The following is a 12,703-nucleotide window of genomic DNA, read 5'->3' as shown; positions in this document are numbered from 1 at the left end:
TCAGCGATGAGCTACTTGCTCTAGGCACCTCGCCAGCGTCGTTATCGGTGTCCTGCGGCAGCCCCTCACGCAAGTGGGGTGGGAGTCTTACGGAGAGGGATTGGGAAGACTGCTTTGTGGTTGCCTCGCTCTCAGGGATCAACTCACCCCTCGTCGCAGGGGTAGCGCCGTCTAAAGCCTCCGGTGGCTGCTGCGGCGACGGAGGCGGCACACCACCAAAGAGGTACACGAGCTCATTCAATGTGCGTGGCGGCGCACGCAAGGAGAAAGCCAGAGGTGGAGGCAGGCGTTGCAGCAGTGCATGCAGTGCTTGCGCAAACTCCTTGCCGAGGCCCAACTCGCGCAGCCACAGCACCTGCATCATGCGGTACCCAATGTCGCTTCGAGGATGATAATTAGGAAGCCCATGAAACGGCACTGGCGGCTCAGTGGACTCGGGGTGTGACAGTGGAGGGGCCCGCGCATCTACCCCCCCCCCCCCCACTGCTAAAACTCCCGTATGAGGAGGCCCTCCCCACATGCGCGCGTGCCCGTTGCGCTTTATTTTTGTGGAGAAAATGAAGTGCCCCCTCCCGCGTCAGCGGAAAGGAGAAGGAAGAGAGAGCGAGGGAGAGGCCGGGGGAGAGGGGGGGAGCGGTGGGGAAAGATAAGCGCAAATCGAATTCTCAGACCGCCTTGCCCCTCCCCCACCACCACCACCATCACTGCCCGTCTCTCTGTGCTCTTGTTGCGCTGTCGGTGCCTTGCTACATCGCTGGCTGTGCCATGTGATGGTGGGGGATTATGTGAATCCGCACACACGTGCCACAGAGAAAAGAAAGTGCACGTCTCCCCTCCCCCCTCCCTCTCTCTCGTTCGCTCGAGGGAACAGATCGCTATTAAACATGTGGTAGAAGAGGGGGGGGAGGCGGGGGGAGGAAAGGAACGACAACGAGAGAGCAGCGCTGGAGAAGCTGCATGGCAACGGTAGAGACAGAGATGTAGAGCGGCGGAGGCGTCGAGAGAGACAGAGAGAGAGAGGGAGAGGGGGGATGAGAGGCGGGGGGCTGACGACGACAACGACGACGATGATGAATTAAGGAAGCCGCCAAGTCATTGAAAGAGAGAGAAGCACGTACAGAGATGAATGAGGAGGAGAAAGGAAACGTGGGCAAAGAAAAGCAGCACGGGGGTGCTCATCAGGAGACGAAGCGCAGGAACAAACAAACAAACATAAAAAGCGAGGAAAGAGGCACAGAGTGACTGCCACGGCAGTACGCATCACACCCTCGCACATCACGCACGCGGGCCCCACGCCCTCTCACGCGCCTCCCCGGACCAAGTCGACAAACTGACTGCCCAGTGGTGTCCGCGTAGGATGCAGCCGGCGCTCGGACATGGATAATGTAGCGGTTGGCAGAACATCATCGCCAATGGTGTGGCGGCGACGATCGCCGTTGCTGGCATGCTGCGCTCCGCTGCTGTACAGCGGGGAGCGGGAGCGCAGAGTGGTGTAGAGGCTCTCGGCGCGTCGGAAGCTTTGGACGGGGGCCATCGACGCAGCAGCGGCGGCGTTGGTGGCCGCTGTGAGGGGTGCAGCGCAGCCCTTATTGCGCTTCGTGGGGCTCGCTGACTGAGACGACAAGGGGGCAGTCAACTTAGACGACAGGCGCAGGCGAAGATCCATGCGCCGCCGGCGTGGATTTGATGAGGTCTGCTGCGCAGTTGCCACCGCCCCGGCACCCACACCAGAATGAGCGGCGTGTGTGCCGTAGACAACCGCAGCGTCGGAAGGGTCGATCACCGTCACGTGGTGGACATCCGCCGCGGCACCAACGCAGTACGGAGCCGTGATGGCACGAGTCATAGGGGTGTCCAAGGTGGCTTCTCCAATGACCGGATGCACCGGGTACATGTGCAACGCCGCACTGACGTCCTGGCGAGCAAGCTCGGCGACCGTGCATCCACGCCCGACGGCGCGCGATGGCGCGCAGCTCTCTGGCTCCAGCCCCCACCTGCCTATGGTGAGCCCGTCGCCCCACATGAAACCGCTGCCGTTGCCGCTGCGGGGACTGTGGCTGCCGTTATGGGGGTTGTTTAAAGCGGCGCTGTTGACCCCGAATCGAAGACACTCTTCAATGGCGCGGGTGCGGCGCTTCTGCTCGGCAAGTCGTCGCAGCAGCGCGCGCGAGTCGGCGCCCTCTGTGGTAATCGACCCCGCTACGGCACCGCCGTCCGGATGCCTCGCTTCGCTCTCTGGAGCCCCCGGCCCATGTCGGGCACTCGCCTTGTGCAACGGGCGAGTCGACACGGCTGCCTCACCCTCCGCCCCAGCGTGTCTCCGTTGCCGATGCTGTAGCGGAGAGGAGAGAAGAACATCGTGGGCGCCGTGGTCCTTGTCGGGGTCTCGGCTGGAGTTGACCTTGTCTCGCAGCCGTCCGCGCTGCACGCCGCTGTCCTGCGCGCTCTTCTGGATCGTTGGCGGGGGCGGTACGGTGGTCGGCACGGTGACTGGCGCGGCGGCAGTGGTGGCAGTGGTGGCCACTAACACCTGCGAGAAGGGCTCAACGACCTCCCCGCCATCGAGAGCGTGGCCAAATGGGGGCGATGCTGGGAGTATTGTCCTCGTGTCGATGTGAGGAGTGCTGTGGCTGCGCAACTCCGTCGCAGCAGTCGGCGCCTCGTCATCTGCCTCCTTAGTAGAAACGATGGAGACAGCGGTCGTGGTGTCAAGGAAGGCGGAGCTCGTGCAGCTGCATGGAGCACAGCGTCCTCCTCTGCTGTTAACACTGTTGCTCGGACCTCTGGCGGAGACGCAGCTGCCAGACTTCCAAGCGGCACTGCTGCCCCTCCTCGCACTGGTGGCTGTCAAAGCAGACGGCATAGGCGTCGCTGACGCCTGCGGCCTCTGCCTCGCGGATACAGCACGGGTTGCCGGCACTGCAGCAGCAACAGCCCTCGACTCGGCGGCGCGACCTGTCCGGGCTGCCTTGGGTTTTGGGCGCCCCTTCGTTGACGCGGTGGGCAGCCCCGCAGTACGTTGTGACCGCCCCAGCATACCCCTCGATGACGCCGCGCGGGAGACAGGCGCGAAGCATGACTTCGGCGTCTGCAGTGTTGACGGCTCCACAGGCTTACGAACGGCAACAGCGCTCTTCTGAAGATTTTCGTCTTTGACCCCGTCACTGTCGTGCTTGCCAACCCCCCTATGTGTCTCAGCAGAGCCCTTCGTGCCGGTGGTGCGGGTCGCGTTCACTGTCATGGACAGGTGCCGTGGCGACGTCGGGAACCCAGGCGAGTTCTTGCGGATAGTCAACACGTTGGCGCAGCTCGACTGCACTGGGGAACCGCCCTGCTTCAGCGGTGACGATGTCATCGATGCGTATGGAGAGAGGGAAGCAAAAGAGATACCCTCCTTGGCTCGTGTCGGCGAGGGAGGCAATGCCGCCGCATCGGCTTGAGTTTTCCGCTCCTGTTCGACGTGGCGGTAGCCGCTCGGGCTTGGGTGGGTGTGCGTCCGCTCGAGCGGCATCGGTGTCGCCACAGCAACACGCGAAGATGAAGCAGACGAAGTGCTGCCCCCGTCGCCGCGATGCGGCACGTCGCTGCGGTAGTCGTTGCTGAGGTCGCCCGTCAGAGGAGAGGCGCTCTGCGCCCGCGCGCCCTCCGCATCTGGTGGGCAGGCAGTGAGTTCGTGACTGCAGCTGCGGCTGCGACGGCGACGTGGCATACCGCTGGCGGGGCCTTCTTTCATGGGGCTAGACGCCATCGTGCTCGCTAGTGGTGCCAGAAGCTGCTCGTCAGGAGTAATGCCATCGGTGCCATCCCACTCACTTTCGCGGCTACGCTGCTGAATACTGATGAGTTCGTCGAAGCGGGCCTGCAGGTCACGCCACTCTGCACTGTTGTCGGAGCTCCAGATGGTTGCCGGGGCTGAATGGCGACGGCTGAAGATGCGCTTCGACGGTGCCGACGAGCCTGCATGAGCGTTTGTAGCAGCTGGAGAAACGGTGCAGTCACCATCGGACTCCCCTCTTGAGGGGTTGGTGGTGCCAGGGGTGAAGCCTCGTCTGTCTCCTCCACTAACGGGACCTCCTTGGCAACACCCGACCGTGGTAGCTGGGCTGTTGCTGTGCGAGCTTTCCTCGCCGCCGCGGTACAGTGAGGCGTGAAAGCGGCGGCTTCGATACAGCAACATCGCTTTGCCGTAACTCGCCAGGCGTGCTTCGTAGGTGGCGTCCGCCGCGGCATCATCGTCCGAGTCATCACCCCAATCAACCTCCCCCTCGCCTATCGCCTCGTCGGTGACACTGCCGCCCACCATTAAGCGCCGACGTCGACTTCCCCGTCGGCGGCCTCGCCGAAGCAGACCGTCGCTGCCCATCTGACCCGACTGGCTCTGCCGCAGCTCCCTAAGCAGCTCCTCCTCCAGCAGTAGCAGCCGTGCTGCCTCCTCGGTGTCACTTTCTCGACTCTTCTCCACATGATCGACGACGACCACCTCGCTATCACGCCAGCACTCCGGCAGGTGCAGCCGCTCGTGCTGCTGCTCAAACGACAGCCACTCCTCTGGTTTCACACCCAGTGGCGTGGCACTGCGCAGTCGCTCCTCCTCATCCCGCGCCGCCGCCGCCGGGCTGGCAGCGCTGGGTAAACGCAGAGGTGCCATGGGCGGACGCCGCATGGTGGGCACGGGTGGCGCACTCCAGCGGCGCCGCTGGTTTTGCTGCTGCTGCAACTCTGTCAACGATTGCGGTGGCGGTGGTGGAGCGTAGCGCTTGGCCAAGCGCTGCAGCTCCGCATCCTCGGCGGCCACCTCCTTGGCCGAGCCTACCGACGACCGCAGCGAGGACTCCGGGAAGGGATCATCGCCATTAACTTCCTCGGCCGACCGCGACGGCGAAAGGGCGAGTTGGCGGCAGGTCGTTAGTGGCGATGTCGGTTCTTGAGCCGCATCCTCGACAGCGCCGCCGCCGCCGCCTGTGGAGCCGCTCCCGCTGCCAGAAAAAACCAACGGCATCAGAGGAGAAGTTGAAGAAAGGCTGGAGACGATATTTCCATCCATCGCTGCCGGCCCAGCAGCGTTGCCTCCGCTGCTGTTCGCACTGACGAGCGGTATGCCGCTGCCTGACAAGCTGACGGAGGTCAGTTGGACGCTGCTGCAGTGTACCACGTCACTTGCACGCGGCAAGACTACTGGTGTTGGGGAAGGCGACAATACACACGGCGCGGACAAGGGAAAAAGCACCTCCGCTGAGCCTCGGTGATGCAGTTGCTGCTGACTCGTCGACAGCAGAGAGCCGCTGGAGCTAACCACAGTCGGTGTATGTCGCGGGTGCTCTGACACGGCCTCTGCGCTGGGGGACTGGTCCGCCGGTGCCTGCGTCGTACCAGCGGCATTGCTGCTGTTGTGGCTATTGTGGCTATTCGACACAAGGTGGGGTGGCATCCACGCTATGTTGATGCCGCTCCTGCCAAGCGAGGAGTTTTGTTGCAACGGCGCCAGTGGCTGCAGCGGCGACGTCTGACCGAAGGCGCTCCGCGCCCTCGGGGTGCCGACCCAAATTGAAGGTAGATGCGAGAGCGGCGAGAGCGACACGCTCTCCGCACTCTCGCTGAAGACGCTCATTACGGAAGAATCACCAATGTCGCTGAGGCGAAGGTTTCCGTCCCTCGCGTGCCCAGGTAGGCTGTTAGACCACGTCGGCATCCTATCGCTCTCTGCGCCGCCGCAGCAGCAACAGCAGCTGTTGAAGCTCTTGTCTGCGGCAGAGATGGTAGTGGCGAGGTACGGCGTCGGCACATCGGGTCGGGCCGGAGAAGCGGAGTCACTGCGGTCAGTGGACGACTCGCTTGCAGTACTGCTCTTCAGTCCACTCCTGGCGCTCCGCCATGCATCCCCAGGCGCGCTGGTCTCCACAGCGGTACTCACCAAGCTACGCGACGTGGCTTCCTCGTGCGAAGACGCTGCTTCGACAGACGCAAGCAGCGCAGCGGCTTCCGTGGTCGGGTCACCCGTGATGACATCCGCTTCAGCGACTGGATATCGCTGTGTGCCCAGCGCCCCTCCGCCACTGAAGGAGAGGGGTGAGGTGTGGGCCACCGCCGCAGCACTGCCCAGCGCCGGCGACGCTACTCCTGTGTTCCGTGGCGTGCTGCTTGTGCAGCCGGTGTTGCTCGTGAGGAACTGCTGCTGCATGTCGGCTAACCGAGCGAGCGACAGCGGTGCCGCCGGTGTCGAGGAAGGGAAGTGTGCGAGTGGATGTGAGAGCCTAGATGGGGTCGCCTGGGTCGGCGCCGTTGCCGCTCCATCAAGCCGCACGTAGGTCGGCAACTCGAGGTGCGACGACGTCTGCGGAAGTGGTGATAGATGACCCTGGGAGGAAGGATACCCCGCCGTCGCAGCTCCTCGACTGCCGCCAATGCGCTCCAGCGCGGGCCGCATCACAACGACGGACAAAGAGAGAGTCGAGGACGCGGAGCTTTGGCTTGGCGGACGCCGCCGCGCGTTGTGGCGAATGTCAGCGAACGGGAACTCGTGCAGGGAGGACGAGACGGAAAGTACTGGCGAGGCGAGCGACACAACGGGGATCGGGGGGCCGCTCATGTGGCTGTTGTAGCTCGCAATGCCAGCGGCGGTGCCGCTGCTCCTTCCTCCGGCAACAATGCCTGGAAGGGTTATAGTGGTGTTCGGTTGCGCCAGCGGCACCCCGGCCTCTGCCGCCGCGGGACTGTAGGGGGAGAGGTGGTATGGCGGTAACGCATACCGCGGCAGCGGGCCAGTGCTCCGAGCCGGGCCTGTCGGCGTTGGGAAAGACGAGAAAAGCGTCACACCGACCTCGTGCAGCGGGGATGGAAACGACGCACCACAGCCAGCGTTGACGCGCGCGCCCTCCAGCTGAGCGACGGCGGCGTCGACGCGCTGGAAGAGGATCTCCTGCCGGTGGAGGCAATTCTGAAAGCTCAGTGAAAACGCCTCCAAAGCGGCCGAGTTGCGAGAGCGCGGTATGGAGAGCGCTAAGCTGGTCGCGGTTGCTCGCATCGATGGGCTCGAGGTAATCGCGGCAGCGGTGGAAGCGGTGCACGTGAGCACCGGTTCGGTGGTTTCCTCCGCAGACTTCGAAAGTCGGCAACGCTGGCGCTGCGGTGAGGTGTGATCGCGGAGGCTGGGCCGCGTCGTCCCCTCCCCTGACCCGCCACGGGGCCTGCGCGCGCAAGTGCTCCGACTCTGCATCGTCGATCGTCCTTTAGCCACGCGACGAGCCCCTGGAAAGGCACCTGTGCGACGCTTACTGGAGGTCGGTGGGGTGGTGGTGGTCAATACTCTTCCCAAAGACTCGAGTGAAGCAGGAGGGAATTGCCGATGGAGGGAGTGCAGCGTGCTCGTCGAGTGAGGGTGGACTTGCTGCTCATCAGCCTCGTGTCCAACGGGCTGCTGGGCATCTCGGCCCCCACCTCCGCTGTGGCGTGATGGGTCCTGAGAAAGACGAATTTTCTCACTCCCAACCGTCGCTCTGGCCTCAGCCTTACTCGCCTTGAGAGGCTCTGCCGCAGCTGAAGAGCATAGTGCAACACACGCTAGTCCCTCCTCCTCTGCCGCATTCGTATGAGTACCATCGGCGCTGAGGCCCCCCACGTCCTCTCTGGGCCAAGTAGAGGCAGGGGACTCCTCGGCCGACGCCGCCGGGTGGCCAATCGCGGAGGAGGACGTCAGTGGCTGCATGAAGAAAGTGGGGCTGCTCTGCCGCCTGCGATAAGCGCTCGGATCGCCACCGACGGTGGAAGCACCGCGGCTTACCTTTGACCTTAACTCCAAGAGCGAAAGATGTGGAGAGAGAGAGAGGGGGGAGGGAGAAGCAGCAAGCAACGAGAGGGAGAGAGAAGAATGAACAGATCAGCAGCCAGCAAAAAGCGCCCTGTGCGGATGCATCAGCCACTTGCTGTCACACACACTCACACTCTCTTCGCTCCCTTGGCGGTTCTGACTCTTGCCCCGCGTGGCGCGTGGGGGTGGGAGGGGGAGAGAGGGGACAACGCTGAAGATATGGGGGGAGGGGAGGGAGGGGGAGAGAGGGGGAGAAAAGGGAGAAAAGGGATTCTACTGGGCACCGCAAAAGTGGGGACGGGAAGAGAGGTGGGGAAGCCAGAAAAGGGGGGGTGGGGGGTGTAGAGAGAAGAGGTTTCACCGACGCAAGCAACACCAGCAGGGAGGTGGTGAGAGAGGGAGTCACACAGAGAGAGAGACTCTAAGCACGTACACCCTCAGACACACACCAAAGTGGAGGGCTGAAGAGCAGGAAGAATCCACGCCACGCCGAAAGAACACGAGAGGGAAAAAAAAAAGGGGGGGCGGGGGATATGCAAGCAGGGGAGCCAAAGGGCGGAAAAAGTGGAAGAGCACACACACACACACACACATACACACACACACGCACAGAGAGAGAGAGAGAGAGACCGGCTTCTTTCTCTGAGAAGACACACGAGTATGAGAAAGCGGAGGAAGTGGAGACAGACAGACAGAGAGAGAGAGGGAGGGAGAGAGAGAGAGGGGGGGGTGAGTGTGACTGTAAGTGAGCTCCCTCAACACAAGATGAAGGAGAGCGAAAGTGGGGACCAATGGTGAAGCAGAGAGCACGGAGGGGCGAGGGCGAGGACGTATCCGCGTGTGTGTGTGTGTCTTCTTCCCAGGACCCACGTACTTCTCGCTTTTGCTCTCCTATCGCTGTCGTGCGTTCTTGTCACCGAGGCGAGGGGGAGGGGGGGCGGCGGTCACACGGAGGCGAATGGGTGCTGAGCGTCTACGCCGCCGTGCGGGGGGGGGGGGGGGGGGGGCTGGGGGGGAACGAGAAGGAAAGAAGCGTACAAAGGGAAAGCACAAAGAAACAAAAGAAAGCCCAAGAAGAGGGTGTAAAGGAGCCGCAACCAGAACGCTTCTTGAGGCGGCAGATGTACGCAATGAAGACCAGAAAAGAGGGGGAAGAGAGAGAGAGAGAGAGAAAGGGGGCCAGCAGGTGTCGGTGGTCGAGTGTGTGGGTGTGGGGGTGTGTGCGTGTGCAAAAATGATGCGATCAAACCCACAGGAAAAAAAAAATGAGCCAAAAAACGATGAAATTGCGGAGGAGGTGGGCGAAAGAGGTGGGGGGAGTCATTAGAGCACAAGAATAAGCACGAGCGGCAGCACTGACCGCCTCGCTCCTTCTTTTTTTTGCTTTTGCCTCTCCCTCGTTGGCGGCTCCCCTCCAGAGGGTGGCGACAAAGCCGATGTGGGCATGGCGTCGCGGCGAACGTCTCTGCTTGCGCGCGTACGCCAAGAGGACTCCACAGGCGGAACACACACACACACACACACACATGCATGCATGCATGCACTCATGTGTGTTATCGTGGCACTCCGTAAAAGGCTCGAGCGAAACGAGTAGGGTGTCCACCTTCATGGCACTTCTTCCTCCTTTTTGATTTCGCTCCAGTGGAGAGAGTTGAGGAAGTGCAGTCCGCCGTGTATTGCCAACAGCAACGCGCACTTGCTGATTTAGGATGAGACCGTTGGTAGTCGTGGTCCCGCCAGCAGCATGGAGTTACGTCGCATGGAACCGAAGACACACACACGCACACACCGAGAGAGGGAGGAAGAGTACACGTCCCATGCAAACACACAGGAGATGCGCTAGCAGAGTGGCAACGGTGGCGGAAAAAAAAGGAAAACGAAAGGCGCACATGCACGCAGCTTCGCGACAATGGCGATCTCCTCCCCTCTGCACAACGGTGGCCGCTCCACCAGCCCAGCAACAGTGCCTCTGCGGTTGTCGGTTGTGTCGAGAGCTTTCACCCCCCGCTGCTGGTAGGCGGTGGCGAGAATCCTCCGTACTCGCGCCGAAGAAGCCAAGCCGCCGCTACGCCTCTGCACGCACGCTTTGGGGGAAATAGCGAACGTGGGGAGGACCTTCCACGCGGCGCCGGCGGGGGGGGGGGGGGGTCCGTGGGCGCTCAATACCGCGCGTGGCCCATCGCTGTGTCCAGATCTTGTCACTGTGGTGTCACTGCCTCTGCGGTGGATCCGCTGCAGTCAGAGAGGATTAAAGCGGTAGATGTCACTAACTCCACGCAGAGCCCGCAGCGGTGTGTCTGCGCGGAAGTTAAACGTCGTCCACGCCAACCCACGCATCTCCCTCTGACGAAGCGTCATCACGGCAATCATCGGCCACTCCGCCACCCCCCCCGCGTGCGCGCGCACTCAGGGCACTAAAGCGAGCTGGACCTGGCCGTTTGCTGGAAGTCACCGTCAAACCAGAACACACTCGATGACGATGCAGTGCAGACAGTCGGTGACAGCGCTGCTTCTCTTCGCACCCACCACGGCCCTCACAGTCCCTTCCTCCCTCTCCCCCGCCCCCCCTCCAATGCGCCTCGGTCGGGGTTGCCCGTGCACCGTTCGAGGTTGTTAGTCTCCGACGGCAAAGTGCAGTACATCATGAAGGTTTCCGTTACGCTTAGGAGAAAAGGATAAGACCGCTGTTGGTGCACTGAACCGTGCAGCAGCCACAGAACACTTGCGCGCCTATTGTTCGACGCTGATGAAGTGAGTGTCTGAGACCCTCCAGCCTCTGCTGCCGTGGACGTTGCAAGGGGTGCTCGGTGTATTGTTGCGCTTGAGCGGACCACCGTTGTGGGAGTTCGACGGAAGCATCAAGGAAGGAGCTGGAGGCGCGCGACAACATTGAAGGCGCGGTGAGGCGCAGTGAGGAGTCTCCGTCGCGTACGTCATGTTCACGCTCGACAGGCGTCTGTTCCTCCACATTCGCCTCCCGGAGGGAAGCCCTGCCCGCCGAGATGGCGGGACGAGGGTTGACGCCCCAGAGGAAACCCCCTCCCTCCTACAGCGATATTTTCATTCATATGGTTCACTACGGTGCCTACAGCGCCAGCCCAAGAAGTACAGCCTCAGCCCCAGGGGATGAGAGAGAGAGAGAGAAAAGAAACGGAGCGGAACGACGTCGAATCCCGTTCGAACGTGTGTGTGTGTGCGTTGAGGTGGAAAGAAGCAGAAAGAGAGGGAGCAGAAGAACGCACCAGCCGTGATCTGTCGATAGCGTCATGGTGAGAGGGGGTAGCAGAGCACGGAACGAGGGAAGAGCTGAAAATGCGGCAGTATTCGCACTTCTCTACTCCAGCCTCGACCGTGAGCTCCTCGACTCTCTACCCTACCCTTTTCGTGGTTAGGGCCAGGGTGCCAAGGAACGGCGGCTTGACAGAGCCGTTTGTCAGCCACGCGAAATCAAGGGGGGGGGAGCATATACACACAACCCCAGAACGCCAGCGCGTCCGCTTCTCATGGGCGGAGTTGCACGCTTCTCATTCCGCGGTGACTCAAGCGTCGGCGTGTGTGGGTGTGGGTGTGGAGGAGGGGGGAGTGTCTCAGTTGCGTTTGGTGTTTCCGCTGCCGCTGCTTCGTGCGCATCGACAGAGCAGCGATAGAAACGATGCGCGCGCACAGAGAAGAAGCCGAATAAGAGAGAGATGAAAGACAAAAGATAAAAGGAGCGGACGGCACAGCGTGGTTTGGGGGGAGGGGAAGCGGAGGGGAGGCGGCAGCGTAATGTACATCATGTCATCCTTCTCAAGAGCCATACCGGGTCAACCATGACGCCTACGCAGACGCGCTTTTTTTGGGAGGGGAAACCACCAGGGAAAAGAGAGAAGTGAAAAGGAAAAGGCCCGAGTACGGGTGTTGCGTGTGTGAAGTCTGCATGACCGCGAAAGAGAGAGAGAGAGAGAGCGACCCCGCCTCGAACACGCCGTCACCACACCGATAGGATCACTTACTCGCCCACCCCTCGAAAGATACCCCCGGTATCGACGCGCGCACGCACGCACACACACACACACACACACACACGCACGCCCTGCTGCTGCTGCCCCCGTCAGACCCCAGCCAAAGATACACCCACGCAGTCCCCTGACAAGCTCAGCATCAGCAGCAGCAGTAGCCATGTGAGCCCTACAAGGCGAACAAAGGAGAAGGAAGAAACCGAAAGAGGAGGAAGCCGTGGTGGGCCCTGTACATACGCGCACGCAAGTCCGCGACGCCGCCGTAGTGGCGCCGAGGAGGGTGACGAAATGGGGGGGAAGAGTAGGGGGATGCCCAAAATGCCTGCAATGTGAAAAGGGGGCGACGGGAGAAGACGAAGACGAAGAGACAGACAGAGAGAAAGAGAGAGACGAAGGCATCAAAGACACGGACAGAGATGAATGAAAGGAAGGCAACAGAAATGTAGACTACATTGGTCCCCCCCCAGTGTCGAGTACACACACACACACACGCACGCACGCATTGGGCGAAAGAGCCAGAGAGAGAGAGAGATTTCAACACATAGGTGGCCCTAAACGCGTGAGGCGGTATGCATGCATCGGAGAGAGCGCAGTGGTGTGTATATGTGTATGCGCTTGTAAGTGGGCTTCTGGGCGCCTCGCGTAAGAAGCGACAACGGAATTTTTGCCAGAATCACACGTCCAGTAAAAATAAGAGAGATGCTCAGCTATACATGAATAGATGAAGAAAGTTGTGTGTGTGTGTGTGGGGGGGGGGGGGGGGCCATGGAGGAGAGAGGGTGGGGCTCGTGTTCCTCTCTGTACGTATCCATCTCTCTTTACAAACAAGAGTGCCGTCAATCATGCCACCCTCGGCTCACGCCCCTTTGATGCTTGGCACCGCATCTGTCGACGTCGG

General features: G+C 61.6%; 1 protein-coding gene across 1 annotated transcript; it reads right to left on the bottom strand.

The window, feature by feature from the left end:
- Positions 1-1,300: 1,300 nt before the first annotated feature.
- On the bottom strand, positions 1,301-7,213 carry LbrM_02_0730 (hypothetical protein, conserved; the record flags this gene model as incomplete). The annotated part of the gene is made up of 1 exon (XM_001561536.1): positions 1,301-7,213. The coding sequence occupies one exon, from the start codon at positions 7,211-7,213 to the stop codon at positions 1,301-1,303; it is 5,913 nt and encodes a 1,970-aa protein (XP_001561586.1).
- Between the last annotated feature and the right edge of the window lie 5,490 nt (positions 7,214-12,703).

This window comes from Leishmania braziliensis, contig 56 (genome assembly GCF_000002845.2).
Source record: "Leishmania braziliensis MHOM/BR/75/M2904 WGS CADA00000000 data, contig 56, whole genome shotgun sequence".
NCBI lineage: Eukaryota > Euglenozoa > Kinetoplastea > Trypanosomatida > Trypanosomatidae > Leishmania > Leishmania braziliensis.
The sequence above is the reverse complement of the archived record's forward strand: the minus strand, read 5'-3'. Positions and strand labels throughout refer to the sequence as shown.